This window comes from Mchenga conophoros, linkage group LG12, assembly GCF_057382185.1.
Source record: "Mchenga conophoros isolate Kocher_MC1m ecotype Shallow Benthic linkage group LG12, M_conophoros_male_GT1.1, whole genome shotgun sequence".
Lineage (NCBI taxonomy): Eukaryota > Metazoa > Chordata > Actinopteri > Cichliformes > Cichlidae > Mchenga > Mchenga conophoros.
Window position 1 is genome coordinate 38042337 of NC_140537.1, and position 23051 is coordinate 38065387.

General features: G+C 48.0%; 1 protein-coding gene across 2 annotated transcripts; it reads right to left on the reverse strand.

Annotated features, from left to right (window-relative positions):
- Positions 1 to 1638: 1638 nt before the first annotated feature.
- On the reverse strand, positions 1639 to 22918 carry LOC146563213 (phosphatidylinositol 3-kinase regulatory subunit alpha-like). 2 transcript variants are annotated; one of them, XM_085295648.1, is made up of 17 exons: positions 22726 to 22918; positions 19641 to 20094; positions 18767 to 18896; positions 16247 to 16339; positions 15729 to 15800; positions 15529 to 15645; positions 15231 to 15429; positions 13921 to 14003; positions 5824 to 5929; positions 5621 to 5719; positions 4910 to 5090; positions 4713 to 4838; positions 4316 to 4458; positions 3890 to 4066; positions 3744 to 3818; positions 3268 to 3438; positions 1639 to 3184 (listed from the first exon to the last, which is right to left on the reverse strand). In XM_085295648.1, exons 2-17 carry the CDS (start codon positions 19830 to 19832, stop codon positions 2995 to 2997), a joined length of 2154 nt encoding a protein of 717 aa, XP_085151774.1. In that variant the 5' UTR covers positions 19833 to 20094; positions 22726 to 22918; the 3' UTR covers positions 1639 to 2994. The 2 variants fall into 2 exon arrangements, with proteins under 2 accessions (XP_085151774.1, XP_085151776.1); XM_085295650.1 differs by lacking the exons at positions 13921 to 14003; positions 15231 to 15429; positions 15529 to 15645; ... (3 more) ...; positions 19641 to 20094; positions 22726 to 22918 and adding an exon at positions 12035 to 13880.
- Positions 22919 to 23051: the final 133 nt, after the last annotated feature.

Here is a 23051-nt window from a genome sequence, read left to right on the forward strand (position 1 = left end):
GACACTCGGCAGATATGTGCGGAAAAGCTTTTTCATTGACAGCCTCTATTTTCAGCAGGACGATGTTAAACCACACGCAGCAGGACTGCGTAGCAGACGAGTCCAGGTGCCAGCTGCAGCCTCCAGCTGCTGTCTGAAACTGAGAAACTCGACATTTCAAAATTGAGCCGGCTTCACCTCTCAGCGGCTGATTCACCTCATCAACAACCTTTTCTGCCTCCTGCGTTCGTTGGCTCGTTGTGCTTAAAAAACATCATCTTCTGAGAAGAAGTTTTGTGGAGCTCAAAAGAGAAATACAATCATTTTACTCAGATCTAAAAACATTTATTGACCAAAACAACTTTAATGTGAATCCTTGGAAGTAAAACGATTCTGTTTCTGATCGTACACGACTGCTTCCTGTTCTCAAATGTAAATGAAGTACACATCTGTGTGGGGTCAAAGCTGTGTGCTCAGAGGAGACGATGAGGCTGAACGGACCAATCGGGATGGAGGCGACGACTCAGGTCGAGCCCTGCCCCCTGGTGGTCATTTGGTGGCATCAGCTGGTTAAGCTGCAGATTAAAAAGCATGTTTGAGATAAACCGAAGCACGAGGTGAGTCGACACAGAGCTGCGGCTTTAACGTCATTCACGGACACGTTTAAACACGTCAACCTGACAGGAAGCTTTTTTTCAATTTCTAGTACTTTAAAAATATTAAATATTTTCTGATATTTTAAAAACTATTTAAAAAAATATGGTTGTTGTAATACTTCTGGAATAATTTAGTGGGGATAGTACAGAAACAAGAAATTAAAGGTTTTCAGTACTAATTGTAAGACTAATGAAATGAATCAGTGTTGTTGGTATTATGCAGCGTCCACAGTCACATGATTTGATGGATGTGCAGGTTGTGTTTGACGTGTCAGCTGTTTTACACTCAAACCTATTGTAACATAATTACACATTTACAGCTGTTAAAGTCCTCTGATGTACAATAAAACAAACCTTACTTTAGAATAAAACAGTTAAAACTTATAAACCTGTTTAATGTTACGATGACCAAAGCAGCGCTGCTGGTTTCAGCTTCACTTTTCATCTACAAGTTCATTTAAAACCAAAAACTTCGTGTTGAAAAACAAAGATTTGATTATTTAAACAGGTTACAAGTTTGTCCTTCTTGCTCGGCAGTAAATATTTTTACAACTTGAGATCACGTCATGGAGCAGTGACTCCATCACATTCAGCTGTTTTGTGCAGTAACTTTAAGAAGATGTTTAAATGTTTACTTTCAAACGCTGAAAAGCATCTTTGGGCGTCGATCTGAAGCCTCGACCAGCTGAGCCGTGTGGATCCTGATCCAGCAGGGAGACCTTCCCTCTGCTGTGGCCTGTTCTAAGCAGCCCGATATGAACCTTCAAATTTTACCCAGAATGCACTTTGTGAAGTTTTCTCCGGTGAATCAAATCGATCAAACGGCGATGCTCGTTCCTGCTCGCGTGTCGGTCAGGGTTAACGCCTCCACGTAGCCGGAGAACCTGCAGCTGTTACATCAGCTGAGTTTACTGTACAAATAAATCAATCAGCTGATTTTCAGCGAGCACTGAGACGTGATGCTGACGCTAAACGGAGCACAGACTGACGACAAACAGACGCATCAATGTTTCAGCGTAAAGGCCGACATTTTTGTTTATTCCAGCTTCCAAACAGTTCATCTCAAACATTTTACAGTTTTGGTTTTTTAGTAACAGGCGTCACAAAGTCCACAAACCTGAAGCATCCACGTTTCAAACGTCTCAGCGGGAGTTCAGGCCACGCCTCCGTACTGAGTGTCACAGTGGGGCGTGTCCTCTAACGAGCCACACAGGAAAATAATAATAAGCCATAAAAACCTCGTCAGTGGTCGAACTGAGCAAACCGGTGTTCAGCGGCTGTTTAGTCCGAAGTTCAGGAAACTCGATTCCACGACTGAAACCTTCCACCGCTCGTTTATGATCGACCTCGGTTCTGATCCAGACCTCGGACTTATGCTGACGGGCGCGTAAAGAAAAGAAGAATTAAAGAGCGGCGAAGTCCAGGATGCACAAACTGAGGAACTGAAACACGGGAGGGAGGCGGGGACGAGTCCTCGCTCGGTCGGGTTTAGCCCTCATCCAGAGTCACAGTGTTCACACCGAGACCTCTTCATCATCGTCCTGCTCATCGGCCGAGCTGCAGCCGGATCAGCGCCATGATTAAAGCGTTCATCGTCCCGACGTGCCCGCTGCGCTCAGGCCGAACACGTGCCCGTATCACGCTGGATCGGACCCGTCGGGCTGAGCTTCGTTTCCCCCTCAGACTGAAACATGTTCTTCAACAACGCCAGCGCACGACCTGCTGTGACTCTGAGCCGCATCACAGAGAACAAAAGGCTGAAATCAAAGAGTCAGAATGAACGTTTTAAATCAAACGTATTAATGTTTACATGTGTCGAGTTTGCACGAAGGACCGGAAACTGTCGCACAAAGTTAAACTAAACACAGGCGGGGAAACATGGCTGCAGGGTCAGTCAGGAAACACCTTCACCTGCATTCTACCTGAACGCCACCAGAGGGCGACAAATACTTCCAGTCCTACAGAAGTCAGAGGAACCAATGATCTCTGACCTCTGCTCATTTTGGGTCATACTGAATAAATCATCAAGTCTGTAGATTTTGGTCACACCAGGTTTGACAGCAGCCCCGCCCGTGAAACACGGCGTCCCCGCCTCGCTTCTGTTCCTCGGCGACATCGATACATAACAGACAAACAGCCCGGAGCACCTTGAGCATGCTGACAGAAGGGAAAGCGTGAAACGGGCACGTCTGTAACGTGTTCCTCGCAGGAAGTTCAAGCTTCACGTCGCCTTTCACAGGAAAACCTTTATCGGCGCGTCAGCCTGAACAACAAGCTTCATCCAGACGCTGATCTGTGTCAGAGGAGGGAAATGAGGAGAGGCGGGGAGGGGGGCGTGTAGACGATGTCGGGGGGCGGGTCACCGTCTCTGCTGGCTGTAGACGGGGAAGGCCAGCGTGACGTTGAGCGAGTCGTTGTGCTGGACCAGCGACGTGTGCTGGTAGTGCAGCACCAGCTCCTTCAGCGAGCCGTACAGGTTGTAGGGCTCGGCGAAGCCGTAGCCGGTGCTCGTCTTGTTGATGACGCAGTGCTTCACCTCGCCATCCACCCTGTGGGGGAGAAAGAGAGGTCAGGCTGATGTGCAGTAAACGGGTGAAGAAGAGGAGCAGGAGGAAGATGGAGTGTTGCTTACACCACGGAGCAGGCGTAGCAGCCCGGCTTGCTGCTGTCCCGCACCAGGAAGGTGCCGTCCCTCTTCCCTCGCAGCAGAGACTCCGCCTGGCTGCGGTTGATGTTTCCGAGGCGCCACAGACGCTCGTCGTGATGAGGAAGGTCCTCCTCATCCTCCACCATGCTGTACTCGCTGAGAGGGCGGAGACAGAGGACTGTGAGGAAGCTGCTTTACTCGAGTACTTCTACTTTCTGCTCAGGCTGAGAGCTGCCTGCACTGTGTGGGCTGGTGCCCCCTTGTGTGACCTTTGACCTTTCAGGTAAATTTAACGAGGTTTCTGTGGCTACACAAAGTGACCTGCCATCATCGTTTTACAGTCACACTGAATGCTAAAGGCTGGACTTATCTGTGACTCCTCCTCCTTTGGGTGGAGCAGCTGACGGAGGCTTTGGGCACTAAAACAAACAGTTTGAGCCGCTGGTGCGGTCGGTACTTACTCCTCTGTGGTCTCGTTCTTCAGGCCGAGCCACTCGTTCAGCCTCCTCTGCCGAACGCCTTTCTGAGTCAGCCACCTGTGAACGCACACACAGTTATTAGTCTGTCACACCGGGCGTCACAGTGCTGCGCTCTGGGCGTCACCTACATCAGGTACTGGTCCCTGGTCTTGCGGAGCTGGATCAGGTCCGGTTTGATGCTGTTCATCTTCTTGTCGATCTCTCGGTAGTCGGCCGCCTGCTTCTTCAGGTCCACCTCCAGGTGGCGCTTGCTGTCCACGATCTCGCTGATGCGGGACTTGAGCTTGTCGTAGTTCTCCATGATCCTGCGGAGACGCAGCGGGAGTTCACTGTCACGTGACAAACACGCCGCTGCACGGCGAGCGCGCAGACTCGTCGTCTGGATATAAAAACATTCAGATCAAACTGAGCTGAAGCTCATTTCTGACTCCGAACTTCGTTTACCAGCAGGTGGCTTTCTTCCTGCAGTCTCTGCTGCCATGGCAACCGGCTTCCTTTTAGTGTGTGCTTTCCCCTCAACGAGCTCCGTCACAGTTGCCATGGTAGCGGCTTACCTCTGGATCTCTTTGTCGTTTCCCTCCCGGCGAAACTTCTCGATGTACTCTTTGCTGAAGCGCTCCTGAGTCTGACACTGCTCCTCGAAGATCTTTATGGTCTCATTGAACGCCTCGATGGCCGTCCTCTTCATCTGGATCTCCTGATGAGGAGGAGGAGGAATGTTTTATTTACCATAATTTAAATGTAATCATTTTAATTAACTGTAGGCCTCAAATCTCTCAGTCCTCTTCTACTCCAGTACTCAGAGTTCCCCGTTAACACCCTTAAATGATCGAGCACTAAAAGTAAAGAATCAGCTCTTTCTTAAAAACCCTGTAAGTATCCTGATCATCACTGTTTGTAGTTCTGTTTGATAAATCTGTAGTTTTATTAGAGAACTTCCTCCGAGCGTACCTGCGACGTTCTGGTGTACTCCTCGTACAGCCTGTCGTACTCTCGGTTCTTCTCCTGGTACTGCAGGTGATACTCGTGCAGCTTCTTCCCCACCGCCTCGATGCTGTCCTCCTTCACCACCTGATCCTGAACGACAACAACGCAGCGGTCAGACGCCGTCGTTAACCAAACGCAGACTCTCGGAGAGCGCGACCCACCTGCTGGTGCTTGGAGACCGGGTAGAGCAGCTTGACGTCCAGTTTGGGGTTGTACTGGGCCAGAGACTCGTGTCTGTAATGGTTGATCAGCTCCACCACCGAGCTGAAGGTCAGGGGGTCGGAGAAGCCGTACTTCCCCTCCCGATGGAAGATCTTTATCAGCTTGTTGTTGCCTCCTTTCCTGCAGGTGACGAGAGAACGGAGAGCTGGTCAACTCAGAGCCAGCGGCATCGTCCAGACACAAAGCAGACAGTCGTGCTGTGGACGTTTACTGCACAAACAAGACTGTAACTGTGCAAACCACGAAATCTGTAAATCGGCTGGAAGACGTAGAGCCTTGGCCCCTGGTGGACAGTGAGGGCGCTGCAGGTGAGCAGCCACAGATCACTGAGAGTAAATTATTTTTATAGGATTTCAAAAATGTGAATTAACGAGTATAAAGTTGTTTAACTTTGTATGAATGTTTTATTCTTACAAGATTAGCAAAGGTTTCATCCTGTTCCACATTCTATTCAACTGTTAATGTCGACTTTCAGCTGAACGTTTCTCTCAGCTTTATTTGAGCCTCGTATCCACGAGTTTTGGCTCTTCCACCCGTCACACCTGTAGATCATTCAGTCTTTACATTTAAACATTATTTAAACGCTTCATTTCTGCTCACTGGATTTTAAACCTGTGTTTGAAAAGCCGGTGATGCACTGAGAGCTTTACCTCAGAGTCAGAGTGTAATCTCCGTGCATCTTGGTGGAGGCGTCTCGGACCAGAAACGTACCGTCGGCCGTGTCCCTCAGCTTCTCGTTCACCTCCTCCCTAAAACGGCAAAAACAGACTCTGCATCCCTCCGTACATCCTGCATGTCCTCCCACGGTGTGTGTGTGTGTGTGTGTGTGTGTGTGTGTGTGTGTGTGTGTTACCTGGAAATGTCTCCCCAGTACCACTCAGCGTCCTGCAGAACCATGCTGTTGTTGAAACTGGTGGAAGGAGCCGGAGCCGAAGACTTCACAGGTTTAGGAGGTAAAGCTGAAACAGAGAGCGAGGAGGAGGAGTCACACCCGGAGACGGAGCAGTTGTCTTTTTGATGGATGAATAATCAGGCCCCATCTTATCTTAATGACCTTGTAGTTACCGCCCAGTAGCACTCACCCCCATCATCACTAAGTGCTTAGAGCGACTGGTCCTAGCACACTTCAAATCCTGTCTCCCCCCCACCCTGGACCCCCACCAATTCGCATACCGCCGGAACAGGAGCACAGAGGATGCAGTCTCCATCGCACTGCACTCTGTCCTCTCACACCTGGACAACAACAACAAATACGCCAGAATGCTGTTTATAGACTTCAGTTCAGCATTCAATACAATCCACCCCTCACAACTCATCAGGAAACTGACAGGCCTGGGCATCAGCTCCCTCATCTGCAAATGGTTACTGGACTTCCTGACCAACCGCCCCCAACATGAGCAGTGGTTATCCAGCCGGACAACCGCTGCTCATCTACAATCACGATGAACACCGGTGTACCACAAGGCTGTGTGATGAGCCCTTTCCTCTACTCCCTCTTCACTCACGACTGCAGACCTGCTGATGGTTCCAACACCATCATTAAGTTTGCAGATGACACCACGGTGATTGGCCTCATCAGTGACAACGATGAGGCCGCCTACAGGGAGGAGGTGGATCGTCTGGCTGAGTGGTGCGACAGAAACAACCTGCTGCTTAACACCGAGAAGACCAAGGAGCTCATCGTGGACTACAGGAGGAATGCTGACCCACATCCACCCATCCACATTAAGGGGACGGCTGTGGAGCGTGTGAGCAGCTTCAAGTTCCTGGGAGTCCACATCTCCGAGGATCTCACCTGGACGACCAACTGCTCCAAGCTGGTCAAGAAGGCTCACCAGCGCCTCTTCTTCTTGAGGACTCTGAGGAAGAACCACCTGTCCTCAGACATCCTGGTGAACTTCTATCGCTGCACCATCGAGAGCATCCTGACCAACTGTATAACAGTCTGGTACGGGAACTGCTCTGCCTCGGACCGGAAGGCGTTGCAGAGGGTCGTGAAAACTGCCCAGCGCATCGCCGGAGCACCACTTCCTGCCATAAAAGACATCTACAGGAAGCGGTGTCTGAAAAGGGCTGGGAAAATCATCAAAGACCCCAGTCACCCATCACATGGACTCTTCACCCTCCTGCCCTCTGGGAGGCGCCACAGGAGCCTCCGGACTAAGACCACCAGGTACCGGAACAGCTTCTTCCCCACAGCTGTCAGACTCCTGAACTCTGCCTCCTGACATCTGACCCACGTTAACTCATGGACTGAACATACACACACACACACAATGGACAACTGTACCCTCAAACACACAATAATAACATGGACTGAACCACCACTCACAACCACCAGCACTTTATATAGCCTCTGTAGAAACTATCTACACCCTCACTTATCTTAACTGCACTACTGTATAGCTCTGTGTAAATAATCATTCTGTACATTCAATAATCTTTAATCCTACAACTGTTTACAACTTGCATAGTTCCCATTTCTGTATAGCTGTATATCTCAGATTCTGTAAAGTTATTTATTTCATATTCTGTACATAGCTTGTACTCACTACAGCCTGTACATACTTATAGTTATAGAATATTCACAACATACTTCATACCGTGTACATTATAACATACCATAATAGACCCATTTCTGTAATATACTCACATATCTATATTATTGCTAATATATATTGTAATATATCTATATCACTAAAGCACTTCTGGATGGATGCAAACTGCATTTCGTTGCCCTGTACCTGTGCATGTGCAATGACAATAAAGTTGAATTCTATTCTATTCTATTCTAGTACCATATCACCCTATTAGAGCACTTCGCTCTCGCTCTGCAGGCCTACTTGTTGTTCCTAGAGTATTTAAAAGTAGAATGGGAGGCAGAGCCTTCAGTTTTCAGGCCCCTCTTCTGTGGAACCAGCTTCCAGTTTGGATTCAGGAGACAGACACTATCTCTACTTTCAAGATTAGGCTTCAAACTTTCCTTTTTGCTAAAGCATATAGTTAGGGCTGGACCAGGTGACCCTGGATCCTCCACTCCCTCATCCTGGTTTCTTTTAATAGTTTCCATCCTATCCGGTCTTTAAGTCTGACGTTATTAGCCGTGTCTGGGCCCAAAGTCAAACGAACACTGCAGCATCACTGAGAGTTACAAACTGTCTTTCATCTGTAATAAAATGATCAGCGTTGCTGCTTTACCAGGTGTAACAATTAAGTTTAACATCCAGGCATCCATGAAAACAGGATTAATGAAGTTTAACAGAGTTAGAAGTTAGCAGGAAGTTAGCTCGCTAGCTTCCACCTAAACATGATATTGCATGTTCTGACTGAGAGACTTCAGAAAATTCAAACATACAGCTCTGTTATCACTTCCAACATAAATGAAGACAGAAACTAAACAGCAGTGACGTTTGTAGGGTTACTGAAGTTGGGCTAGCTGCTATATAATGATGTGCTACGTGATCGCTAGCGACACAGCTATGTTAGCATAAACACAGTGAAGCTGGAGGACGAACACTAACACTTTTCCACTCGATAAAAATTAACGTGAAGGTTCCTGATGGTTAGAGACAAATGCAATCACATGGCAGGATGCTGTAAACGGGCCAAACTTCAGTCAGGAGAACAGCTGAGATAATCCGTCCACAATACGAGGTTAGTCATTCATATACTGCTGCTGGGCTGGAGTTACAGCAGAAGGGTTTAACCCTTTAAGACCTACCATAGAACCAAGTCCGCCAGAGCTTATATTATATTTTTACATGCTGTGGAGCCATTTTTGGGAGCATTTCAAGTTGCTATACATCAATACAACAATTATAGCCCAGATTTTAATAATATGTATTCATTAAGTGCATAGTAATTACATAAATTGCAAAAAAGTGCAATAAACTACAAAGAAAATTGAAAATCGTTTTTGCTTTTTTAACATATATTTGTAGTTAGAGAAATTTAAGAGGCTTATCCCTCAAAACTGTAAATACAAAAAAGTTGCACAAAATAGTTTCCCACCACAGGAAAATTATTTTGAGTGTCTTCATAGTTTTATTTTTGAAATACACCAATTTTTATACACTGCAGGAAAAACTAAAATAGATATTATACTGCAAATTTGCAAAAAAGCAGCATATGCATCAAAATAAACTATTTCCAGCAGTGCAACATGAGTCCTCAGCATCCCAGAAACGACACAGAAAGTCATAAAGTCAAAGATAACTTTTAAAAAGACCAGTATATGCCCTGAGGCCCTGAGCATAAAAAAGACTACATTTCCGCGAAAATGACGTCACTTCCGGTTTCGGGCAGGTAATGGCGGAAATGCAAAAGTTCGCGCTGACGTCTATTCCAACGTAGGAAGTGTTTTGAACAGCTGATCGGATCGGCAAAGCGTGTTTCTGGAATATTATGTTTTTGTTCCTGCAAGCGCTTTTTATGCAGTTTTTGCAAAGCTTTATGTGGAAGGAAACCGTGACTGAGGACAAGCTGATGGCACAATATGTAAGTACAACTCCTCCGGTTTCATATGCAAAAAAAGTTTTTGCGCTAGCTTACGTGGTTGCAGAGCTACTGGGATTTAAAAATAGTTACGCAAAACAGAGCGTGCCCGCTCCGATCGGCTGTAAAGGGTTAAACATTGAGCTTTCAAACTATTAGCAGCAATAAAAACAGGGATCACTGACTGTTTTTAGGGACTTTTTGAGATTAAATAGAACAAGATACAAAACATGTTAAAAACACAACAGCTTATTAAACGCAGAGTAGTTTGGGCCTGGAAGCAGGTTTCATCACGTCATCACTTAAAGAGCGGATTAAAGGAGTTCTTCCTTCCCACTGTCACCAAATGCTCCTGGGTGAGTTTCTCTCATGCTGCAGAGCAGCAGTGGGCAACTCCAGGCCTCGAGGGCCGCTGTCCTGCTGGTTTTAGCTCAATGATCTCACTTTGGGTCAACACACCTGAATCAGATGATTAGTTCATTACCAGCCTCTGGAGAACTTCAAGACATGTCGAGGAGGTGGTTTAGCCGTTTGACTCAGTTGTGCTGGATCTAAGACCTGCAGGACAGCGGCCCTCGAGGCCTGGAGTTATCTACCGCTGCTGTAGAGTCTGTACTACATGAAACACCGTGAGGTAAGTGCTGTTGGGAACCGGTGCTCTCCTCCTCACAGCGTCACCTGTTCTAAAGTCACACCACCAGGGGGCGCTAACAGGTGAGCATTTGAGTGAACAGAAAGTATTTAAACCTTTGTTAAAACAAACATCCTGCGACTGTTGATTTATAGGCGCTCACTCACTCTGACGTTCACCCTGATGTCAAAGGTATCTGCAGTCATGTGACACATCAGTGACTGATGAGGGGAGGGGGGAGGAATCACTTTGTTGTGCAGACTATATCGAAGAAACCACAACTAACCAGCAGTGTGACCCACAACCCAAAGAAAGAACAGTGGGACTGTGTGAGCGTGTGCGCTGGCGGGGCTTTTAAAGCTCCACGCCAGATTTAGCGACGCGTCTTCATCTGACAGCACAACCAACAGAAACCTCAGCGACGTGCCGGCAGCACGGAGGAGCCTCCTCACTGAGAACAGGCGCTGCACAAACACCTGTGCACCTGCTCCACACGTCACCGGCTGCAGCAAAGTGAGCTCCGTCTGACACCATGTTTAAATCAGGCAGCAACAGGGCGGAGTCTAAAGGGGGCTCGGGGGGTACCAGACCCCAACTGTTTCAAGGCTTTAGTAACTTTATTTTCAAGATTCAGATTCACATAAATATGAACAAAATGTTTATTAAATTGTCTTAATAACTGAAAATTATTCTTAACATTGATTAAGTATTTATATTAACTATTAATTATTAACACCAGCAGGAAACGTTGCATCACAGCAGAGAGTAAAACTGAGAATGTCGATGTTCTTCAACACGCACACGCACACGCACACACACACACACACACACACACACACGCACGCACACGCACACACACCCACACGCACACACACGCACACGCACACACACACACACACACACACACACGTCAGAAATCCTTCACACTTCATTTTGTCTGAACTCTACATGTAAACAGCGACAGCGTTTAGATTCTTTGCAGGTTCATATTTATTATTTCTCATTAATGAGACATTTAGTATTTCTTATGCAAATACTCGATTATTCGACTGAATACTCGAGTACTAAAATAACAGAGCATATTAGGACCGAGCTGTAGAGTAACCATTTCGTTTGTTGAAGAGGAAGTGAAACTGAGCTTTTGGTCACTCACAAATAAAAGTGACAGCACGCTGCGTTCAGCCCATCCGGCCTGAAAACAGCAGCCTCCAAATCGACTGTCTGCTTCACCAAAATAAAGTTCAACACGTTTCATGTTTCTCTGAGGAACACCTCGCCCTCTGACTGAAGCTTCACTTTCTGCTCAACTGAACAGCAAGTGAGTCTGAGCTTTTAGAGGAGGCGCACAGAGAGGAGGCGCACGGGGAGGAGGCGCACGGGGAGGAGGCGCACGGGGAGGAGGCGCACGCCATTGATAACAAGTGAAAACCAGAGCTTTGCAGCACAAAACACCTGAAACTAAACTAAGCGTCGGAGCAGTTTCTCGGAGCTCGCCGCGTCTCGTGGCCATTTTTAGGTCTGAACTTTGAGCTCAGATCAGGTTTGACACCATTTTTCTTTCTCACGCGTGGCAGGAAATCGCTTCAGACGCATCTGCGCTTCGGGAAACACTCCGACACTCGCTCTGGTGAAATCACCACGAGATGAAGTGCGGGGTCATCGTGTGCCGACTCCTGAAGCACACAGCGACGTCACATTTTTAACCTTGACTCCATCGCACATCTGCATTCACACGTGCACCGCCGGGTTGAGCCTGAACACGCCGACTTTGGGTGGGATGACGAGAACATCAGGAATAACATGGAAACACATTTTGAGGCTTCACAGCAAACAAACTTCCAGCTGCTGATGCAGATGTTTAACCCGACACAGGTTTAGTCTCGCCGCCGCGGCCATCTGATCAGGCGCTGCTCCCTCCAGGTGGGGGTTTGACTCCTACCTGGGCTCTGCATGTTGATGTAGCAGAGGATCTTGTCTCGTCCCCTCAGCGCCTCGGCCCTGCCTCCCTCCTCTCGCTCCATGTCGGCCCCTAAACCGTCACCTGTCGAGTCCTCAGAAACGAACGGACGCCCGGCTCTCATGTCCCGCTGCTTTCAGCCCGTTCGGCCGCCAAAAATCTGACGTCATCTCAGCTACATCTTCATTTTCGGTCACCTCGCTCGACTCGGGCCTGCTGGACGTGGCTTCGCTCTGCACCTGCAGCTCTGCTCCGCCTCCACGGCCTCAAAACCTCCTTTTTTATTTTTCCAGCTCGCCGTCCGCGGCTCAGAGACGTTTCCAAACGACGCAACTTTCTCCCGTCCGTCTCTCTCTCCCTCTCTCTCGCAGTCTCGGTTCAAAGCTCAGGAGAGCAGCTTGGAGATGTGTGACATCACCGATGGCTCCAGCCAATCCTGTGATGGCAGTGATATCACCAAGGCAACACCCCCCTCCTCCCTCCCCTCTTCGTCTGCTGCATCTCTCACTCTGTGGACGGGTGATGTCATCGTTTCAGCTGCTGACCGGCTGACTCAGAGCCGAGCAGAGTGGATGGATGAGTCGATGGATGAGTGACTAACGCAGTCAGAGCTGCTCGTTGACCCACTTAACTGACCCAGAGACAAACGCCAGCGATCATGTGTGCTTCTTTAAATCAGCTGATTCAGGCTTTAAATATTCCCTCCCGTCACATCTGAGAGGTTTGATCTGCTGAAACCTTCCATTTCTCTCCAAATCCATCTTTCCTCTGTTACCCGCAGCACCCGATGCTTCAGCCAATCATCATCCTGAAATAATAAAACAAAGAAAAAAAAACTCCTTCCTTCCTTCATGGGACAGGAATGAGCTGCAGAATTCCTGAACCCCCAAAATGGCAAATGTATGACAGAAATCCTGCCGAAGAGCCAATCATCTGCTTTCTAACAGCCAATCACGTGTGCCGGTGCACACGTGAGGACCAATGTTAACAACAGCTGCCAAAAACAATCCAGAGGAGTGAGGCCGTAATTACACCGCGACACATGATAAAGTAAGCATGAAATAATAACAATAATAAAGACAAAACAGACGTTCGGTGCTCTGGGTCGTCCTCGCTGTGAAAAACATGAAACAGGAAGTTCTGGAACCACCCGTGAGCTGCGCTGCTTTCATCACGAGCATCATTTCAACCGTTTCCACCGTCTGCTGAACAAAAGTACCAGACTGTACCTCAGCACAGGCTGATCACTTCCTGTCACATCTTAACCCAAAGGCCTCACAGATGTTGCCAAAGTAACCGCGAGCTTAAACGGCGCCTGATTCTTCTGTACGACGTGTAAAACTTAAAAACATAAACCTGTCGTTCGACAGTGTGAGGACGGCGCTCAGGCCTCAGAACGCTCTAAACACTCTTGGATCTGCGTGATGTCAGAGAGGATGGATAAGCCCCACCTACTTCATGTTCACAAGGAGCAGCCAATCGGGAGAAAGGCATCCCTGATCATCTTAAAGGAGGAGGAGCCAAAACAACTTGAGTGTAAGAGAAAGGAGGATAATTTTTGGACTTCAGCAGAGTCCGAGAATAAAACTGTGGAGCTGGAAATGAGCCACAGTGGTCAGGCTGAGAGCTTCAGCACTTCCCTGAGTGAAACCAAAGCCTCGTGCAGTCTTTACCAATAAACCCCGTCATCAAATCTTTGTTGCTGCACTTTTTCAGACTCATCTTTCCACCGCCGTCTCATCTGAACCGTTCGATTGAGCAACAGCTGTGCGTGACAGACTAAACGTGACGGCTGAGAGCAACCATACGGGAGTTTCACACACATGCACATCAACGCTCAGCCACTCGAACACAGGCAGGTGTGTTACCTGGTGCGGCCTGGTTCATGTTGAGCTCGCTGGTTATCAGAACCTCCAGGACCTGAACCAGAGGATCCAGACCCGACTCAGACCTGAACACAGAGACAACATCATCAGTGCCGTTAACAAAATGGGTCAAAGGTTTTCTCTGCTTCATCTTATTAATCATCATTAATCATCACACTTCCTGTGAGTGTGGCCTCAAATATGTGCATGTGCCAGGACCTGCGAGCAGCTCACGTCCTTCCTGCCATCAGTGACTCCCTGAACCAGAGCAGCGTGACCCATCGAAGCGAAGCTTCAGGCCTCGGGGTTTGCAACACGACAACCTTAACTCTCCATGTTAGCTGCTCTTACGAGTCATTAAATGTGTTATGAAACATTCCTTCAACTTAGTATGGAAAAGAAAATAAAGTCTGTATAAATAACCCGTCACGTGTGTGTGTGTGTGTGTGTGTGTGTGTTAATAACCCGTCACGTGTGTGTGTGTGTGTGTGTGTGTGTGTGTTAATAACCCGTCACGTGTGTGTGTGTGTGTGTGTGTGTGTGTGTTAATAACCCGTCACGTGTGTGTGTGTGTGTGTGTGTGTGTGTTAATAACCCGTCACGTGTGTGTGTGTGTGTGTGTGTGTGTTAATAACCCGTCACGTGTGTGTGTGTGTGTGTGTGTTAATAACCCGTCACGTGTGTGTGTGTGTGTGTGTTAATAACCCGTCACGTGTGTGTGTGTGTGTGTGTTAATAACCCGTCACGTGTGTGTGTGTGTGTGTGTTAATAACCCGTCACGTGTGTGTGTGTGTGTGTGTGTTAATAACCCGTCACGTGTGTGTGTGTGTGTGTGTGTTAATAACCCGTCACGTGTGTGTGTGTGTGTGTGTGTGTGTTAATAACCCGTCACGTGTGTGTGTGTGTGTGTGTGTGTGTGTTAATAACCCGTCACGTGTGTGTGTGTGTGTGTGTGTGTGTTAATAACCCGTCACGTGTGTGTGTGTGTGTGTGTTAATAACCCGTCACGTGTGTGTGTGTGTGTGTGTTAATAACCCGTCACGTGTGTGTGTGTGTGTGTGTTAATAACCCGTCACGTGTGTGTGTGTGTGTGTGTTAATAACCCGTCACGTGTGTGTGTGTGTGTGTTAATAACCCGTCACGTGTGTGTGTGTGTGTGTTAATAACCCGTCACGTGTGTGTGTGTGTGTGTTAATAACCCGTCACGTGTGTGTGTATTAATAACCCGTCACGTGTGTGTGTGTTAATAACCCGTCACGTGTGTGTGTGTTAATAACCCGTCACGTGTGTATTAACAGCTGTAGATCACTGACCCGGCTGTCTGTCTGAACAGCAGCGGGCTGAAGCTCTCGGCGAGGTTTCGGGGGCTCAGCTGGTTCCTGGAGCCGTGCAGGCACAGTCGGGCCAGGTGTCTAACCACGCTGAGCAAGGTCAGCCCATACTGGGCGGGGCAAGTTGGCGAGCTGGCCACGCTCCGCAGCAACTGGGCGCACTCCTCTAGGTCTCTGACCTCTGAAAGCAGGAACAGGAAACAGGACAGAAGTGTGAACAAACTACCAGATGCGGTGTGAAAGAGGGAGACGGGGGCGGGATCGTGGGGCTTCTTCTGACCTTGAACGGCGTGGATCATGTCGGCCTGCAGCGAGGCTGGCAGGACGGGACCGGGGAGATCCTGCAGGAACCGGACCACCCCGTCACACAGGGACGGGGCCTCCAGCTGCTCCAGGTCTGAAAACAAACACATCAGTTTAAGCAGAGATTTCACGATGCAGTCGTTCTGTAATTCACAGGTGAAAACACGCCCTCCTCACCTGCGTCTGCGAGCTGCTGCGTGTCCACTCCGCCGCCGCTGAGGCTGCGATACAGGCCGGGGCTGTCCAAACCTGCAGCAACACACGCATGTTACAAACACCAGCTGAAGACTTCGTCAGATCAATATTTCAAACTTCACACTCAGTTTGCTTTATGTTCAACCTGACATGAGGAACATAGTTTAGAGAGAAGTATTATGAGCTCCTAAACTGAAGCTGGGTCTAATGAAGTGTCCACAAATGCATTTCTGACAACTCTGCAGAACTGTGAACAAGTTCCTACAGACTGAAAGTCACGAAGCTTCAAATGTTCAGTTTAAATGCTGGAAAACACCAACGCAGTGACATCAGAGTGAAGGAAGAAAAGGTCAGAATAAAGCTGTGAATGCATCTGAAGGGTTAGTGTGCCGTTTGCAGATGTAGGCGTCTCGAAGCTTCAGAAGAACAACAAAGATAAACTTTGAAACCAGACGCAGAGACGGGAACTGGTTGGAAATCCACGTCAGTGTGTTCGGTACCTTTGGTCTCTATGGCCTCCATCAGTCTGCTGAGGAGGGGCGGGGCCGTGTCCGGGGGTCCGAACTGCTCGGGGAGGTCCGGCAGCACGAGACCTGAAGAAGAACAAACAGCACACGCAAGATTTCAACTCAAAAGTCAAAGTAATAAGATTCATAACGAGACATTGATCTCCCTCCCTTAACCTTTATGATGTCATAAAGTATACAAGGAAACCGGGGGGGGGGGGGGGGGACTAAAATTATGGAGGAGGAAATGAGAGCATATAACAGCTTTTACTTTGAAAGGATGTAGGCAACAGGAAGCTGAGTGAGCAAAACAGTTCTGTGAAACACGCAGGTAACAACAATAATCAGGATTCTGCTGCCAGCAGCTTTAACCACAGCGCACGCACACACACTTCCTGTGCTCTGTGAGGCGGGTGGCAGCAGATCTGTTCACTCAGCAACCGCAGCCCTGACTCAACCCGAGCTGTGTGTGTCTGTTAGTGTGCGTGTGTGCGTGTCTGTTAGTGTGTGTGTGTGCGTGTCTGTTAGTGTGTGTGTGTGCGTGTCTCTGAGGAGTGTATCAGGACGTGAGCGTCTCTAATCTGCTCGAGTCTTCTCAGGCTCTAGCTTCCAGGTGCAGGGTCGTCACACACACAGGTGTGTGCTGTTGCTCTGTTGAGGAAGCAGCTGAAGGAACCTGAATCACTGAGCGAGCGATCGGGCTGAAACCTTTCAGTTTCTTCAGGGCAGAGCGACAAAAACAAGTTTCAGTGTCGGTTTACAGATTTCACGGCTCCCTCTTTCAGGCTTTCGGCTGGTCCCAGATCAGAATCTGTTCTGGCTCCATGTGACGGCGAGCATCACGTCTACCTCTAACTGAAGGTTTAAGGAAGCTAACGTGTTCCGTGACCGTGGCGTTTGGATGTTGTGCAGAGTGGTTGCTGTGGTAACAGCTGACAGGGATCAGGCTGTTTCAGATTCTTAGTTGTTGAGTTTGCAGTTGTGAGATCACGAAGCTGGGATCGGAGCACTGCACCCGCAGGAGGCGACGCCTGTGTGACGCTTCCCTGCCGACCTCCTCGACCCGCCCGAGGAAACAATATAAACAAGAAATAGCAATAATTTACACTTTTATTTACTCGCTTTATTATTTACTGTCTTCATTCTCTTGCCGTCTTCCCGTGCATCGTTTTAATCAGATCTGCTGCACAGCTGATCGTCTCTGAATCTGCATTTTTACGCCAGCTTTTCTTCTGTCTTCTATAAAATCAGCAGAAAACACATGATGTGTTTGTTTTAGCAGCCTGATGTTTCTCATCTACATCGCTGTGCTCACTGGTTCATAAACTGGGGAACTGGTTTCTGCTGCTGTGCTGGGATGTTGGGACGGCTGACGCTCGAGCTCAGTCTGCTTTTAAAACATAAGCACTTCCTCTCAGAGCGCTTTTATACAACCCTGTGTGACACCAGGAGGACGGCTCCACATCGTGTCATGCAGGCACGTCGGCCTCTTTATTTGGCCTGACGTATATGACAAAATTCAATAACATGTTTAAAAAATGGAAAAGGGTGGAGTGCCCACTCCGGGTCGGGGATGAGTTCCTGCCCCAAGTGGAGGAGTTCAAGTATCTCGGGGTCTTGTTCACGAGTGATGGGAGAAGGGAGCCGGAGATCGACAGACGGATTGGGGCTGCGGCTGCAGTAATGCAGACGCTGCACCGGTCCGTCGTGGTGAAGAGGGAGCTGAGTGTAAAAGCGAAGCTCTCAATTTACCGGTCGATCTACGTCCCTACCCTCACCTATGGCCACGAGCTGTGGGTAGTGACCGAAAGAACGAGATCGCGGATACAAGCGGCAGAAATGAGCTTCCTCCGAAGGGTGGCTGGCCTCTCCCTTAGAGATAGGGTGAGAAGTTCGGCCATCCGGGAGGGGCTCAGAGTAGAGCAGCTGCTGCTCCACATCGAAAGGAGCCAGCTGAGGTGGTTCGGGCATCTGACAAGGATGCCCCCTGGGCGCCTCCTGGGTGAGGTGTTCCGGGCATGTCCCATCGGGAGGAGGCCCCGGGGCAGACCCAGGACACGCTGGAGAGATTATATCTCTCGGCTGGCCTGGGAACGCCTTGGTGTTCCCCCGGATAAGCTGGAGGAGGTGGCTGGGGAGAGGGAGGTCTGGGACTCTTTGCTTAGGCTGCTGCCCCCGCGACCCGGCCTCGGATAAAGCGGATGAAGATGGATGATGTTTAAAAAACACGTTTAACAGTTTCAAAAAAACAAAAAACAACTCTAGAAGCAAACGAGCTGGTTTGAAGCAAACTAGTCACACAGTTGAACCAAAGTGGAGTCGAAACCTGTAATCTACGACTTCTGTTTGCAGCTTCGTCACTCGTATCAAACACCAGACAAGTCCTGTGTGAACGACTACATGACAGATAATTAGGATGGTCCATGGTTGCTGTTCAGGTTTTAAAAGTTGGACAAGTTTCAGCAGGATTGGACGTGGGTAACAAACTACAAGCATCTGAGCGACTTTACTCACCCTCTGACTCCGAGTCGGCCCTCACCGACGCTGCAGATGGGGGCCTGGGTGGGCGGGGCTTCGGGGTGGGTGGAGACATCCGCTTCCTGCCGACAAACTCCACATACGTTCCCGGGAAGTCGCCTTTTTCCTGTCGTACACGAATCGAAGATCGCAGATGTGAGAATCATATAAAGTCAGTAACGATCATTTTTTGGAGGCTAGTTTGGGTCACACAGCAGAAACGCTACGAGCGTTCCCGTTAATCCCACCATCATTCTAACAGACTGGACCGAACGTGAAGGTCAGAAAACCTGAGCTCCTCGCTCTGGGTCGGAGCGAGGAGGAGGTGGGATGCAGAGCTGTTTGTGGAGTTTCGTGATGACGGAGCCGTGCAGCTACGCCGCTCCTCCACTTTTACTTCAGCTTCGTTTTCTCTTTGCATCACCGAAAAGAAGCCGAGAGGAAACGCAAGTAAAATATCTCACTTTGACGAGTCAACACGGAGCATTTCCTCCATCACATGTGCTAATAGAGCGAGTGCTTCACTGACTGCAGGATTTATTGGAAGCGCTGCTGCAGGAGTTGTGACTGAACGAGCTGCACCAGGGTTCAGTCTGCACAGCAGCTTTTAAATGAACAAAGACGCCCAGACTGAGCTCTGCCTCACATCTCTGTGTGTTAGAGGTTATTAGCCTATCACAGAGCTTCCACTGCTGTAACCTTTGATGTCACCACATCAGCTCTTTCACAGAGACGGCCAGCAGAGCCAAAAAGACTCCAAAATAAAGACTAAGAACTTCTATTACTTTCTTCTGCTAAAAGAAGAGCTTCCTGTGACGGGAGAGGTTCGTGCGGTCTGAAAGCACTTCCTGTCTCTGCTGCGGCATCGTACCTGTGTGGTTTCGTTGAAACCAGGCAGCCAGCCGATTTCCGACGGCCGTTCTTCGGCTCCGTTGGTGCAGCCGAGCGCCAGCAGCGCCCCCTTAGTGACCAGCAGCACGTCCCCGACGTGCAGGTCGATGTCCTCCTCCCTCTCCTTCTTGTAGTCGTAGAGCGCTCGGTACTGAAAGCCCTCCGAGCTCATCCTGACTCAAGTATGGCTTCACGAAAACTAACAAAACAGCTCTGAGTGAAAAAATATGAACATAGGTTTGAGTCCGTGTCCTGAGGGGGTCTAAAGAGGAGAATCCACGTGGACGCGCGTCTCCCCTGTCTCCATGTTGGTCCGCCACAGTCCTGTCATCCCTCCAGGCCGAGCCGCAGCCGCTCGATCAGCGCGTCCTCGCGGTTCATGAACAGCAGTCTCAGCAGAGGTAGCGGCCACATCTGTGGAGGCGACGGGTCACCTGAGAGACGAGAGGTCAAAGGTTACATATGAGTGTGAGGAACGCGATGCGGCAGAAGACGCTTTCATCATTTAACGAGCAAAAGCTCCAAAACAAAAATGCTTTTTCTACACAGTCTGTACCTAATAAACTGCTCCCCGAGCGTTTATTCAACCTTTAAAACGAGGAAGAACCAACTTCCTGTCAGTTTATTCGTTGGTTCTGCTGCAGTGCTGGGTTTCCCCCAGGAAGCAGCTCAGCCACCACAGCGAGCCGCTGTCATTCCCGCTGCCTCGGATCTCAGAGTCCGTCGGAAAACATCAGCACTTAAACACAAAGCTTCAGATCTTCATGAATATCCTCGTGTCTTCATGATGCTCTCCGTTAGTGCGCAGCCAGGAGAACTCACTGTGGGTTATTTTAATAACCAACCATTTAAATCAGGGCTGTCAAACATGCAGAAACAGGACACACATGAAGTGACTTCCTGTCCTTTAAATGACTTCATATGAAGGCAACATGAACAGTGTTACAGACGTGTGAGGGATGTCAAACTAATGCGCACACGCAAGTCTGCAGTTTGTTACACAGGAGCACACTGACAGCTGCCACGTGTGCGCAGAGAGTGTGTGTGATGGTTCAATGAAAGGATTCAGTCAAGTTTGCAGTTTTGTTTTTCATACAATATTAGAAATTTTAAAAAAAACAAAACTACATTTCCTGGAGTTTCCCTGTTTGCTTTGTACTGCTTGAACACTGAGCTGTGCTCACATGACACCACAGTGCGAGCAGCGGCTCACAGCTCGTTTACGTTATGATCTACACGGTTGTTTTATTTAAAAATATAATTTATGTTTTTATGATGTAAATAATATAATATGCAAGTTATTCCAATCCTATTAATAAAAGAAAACGGTACAAAGACAATGAGACATTTTTAAGTTCTGTAACACGTTTCACCGAAGCTGTGAGCATCAGACGTGACTCCACGCCACGAGCCTCAGAAACCTCCGAGTGCTTCAGCGAGTCACGGCCGGCTGCAGTTTTGTGCTTAAACACAGACTCTCTCTGAAAAAGACGCCAGAGCAGGTCGAGCATCACCTGCCTCCTCACACCGGCACCGCCTGATGGAGCAGATGGTTCAGCTTTAATGAGGCCTTCACCCAACCCCCACCCCGTCAGGGACGCTGGCTGTGAACTGAGTGCTGATGACCTGCAGCATCCATCACTTCCACCCAGACCTCAGACTTTGATTGGTCAGACTGGAGGACAGGTGCATCGGCTGCGGTCAGAGAAGGCGGCGCCATGCGTGAACACCATCATTAAGGCCATCACCAGACCATCAAAATAAAAGCTTTCAGATAAAAGCTGCTGCTGACAGCTCCTGTTATAACTCAGACACTCCAGGTCTTCATCAGGCGCCTCATCATCATCATCATCGCTATAATAAATTCTTTTTTTCGAGGATTTCACAACTTTTCTCATTTCTGAAGAATGTGGATGTATAACAGTAAAAATGAGACAACATTGTTATTATGCAAACAAAGCCTCATTTTCCACAGTGGTTCACCTTTATGTTTATTTATGAATCGCGTGACAAAAATCATCTGAGGATTACTATTATTATTATTACTACTATTATTATTATTATTATTGTTATTGTTGTTAAGCTGTAAATAACTGTAGCTTAAATCCAACCACAGAAATGAAACGTGTTTAGCTTTTGATCATTTAAATGTAAAAATCGCCTCCAGTTAATCCACAAACTGCGTTCTGTTCACAGACGTTTATAATGATCACGTGATTCGGAGCTGGAGAGCTCAAATTTTAATTTTGAACTTCGGAATTTGTGAAAAATATTTCTGGCATTAAATCCTAACATAAAACATGAAAATAAGAACTGAGAATAATAAACTGGGACAACAATGAGTTACACGCCTGTGGATGCTGCACAACACTTTAACAACATCAGCAGAAGAAGTCCCTGCTGACGTTTAACAGTCAGACACTGAACCAATAATCAGAAACAGATTTGATGCCTTTAGTTTCCCGTGTGGCTGAAAAAGGTTCACTCCGAAAACACAAAGCCCGAAACTGAGGAGCTGGAATCGGAATTTCGCCAATTTCTCTTCAATCATTAATCGACCGATAAAATTTAAAAAAAAAAAAGTCGTTTCACGAATTTTAATTAGTTCAGGTTCAAGCGGACATGCGTTAAGATTTAATTTCAATAAACTGGAATTTCTGGATAAATTGACGTATAAATGAAAACAAAGCGACGACATTTAAAAATGCTAATAATTATAAAATACACACAATATACAAAAATACAAACATACACACCAAACAGAGAACATTTGTCGGGTTTTAAAGGTACTTTCGTCACTCAAAGAGCAGAAAAGGAAGAAAAACCCACTTTAAGGGGACTTTCCACCTCGCGGGGTTTATCCCACAGAGCCTAAAACCAAACACTTTGACTTTATTTTAGCCACATGAAATCTTAATCGATACAGAGTTTAAGTAAAGCTCCCAGAAGCTGTAAAACAGCATCAGGAGCAGCTTTCAGACGATGGATCCCCTCAGGAAACGGGAAACGACAATGCATGCCAGCGCTAGCTTAGCCACCTAGCTTCAGACGCTCAAACGTCTCACCTTTATTTCTTGATGTTTCACCAATAAAAGCCTCCAACAGCACGAGCAGCGGGCGCCATGACGAAGCAGTGAGGGCACACGACCTCCTGATGGAGTTCAAAGCTGAGACGTGCCGCTGTTTTATCGATTATTTCCCAGATGAAGACACTCGTGCTTCGTCCGTCTGTATTACAGCAGGGAGACAGGTGTCAAGTGCGCGTGACAGACAGAGGTTCCGGTACGGGCTTTCAAAATAAAAGGGACTTTTAATTTTACAGCGCGAAGCATCGGCGTAAAAGTTCAATTTAACCGTAAATGCTTCGTTTTCAGGATAATAGTGTTTATCA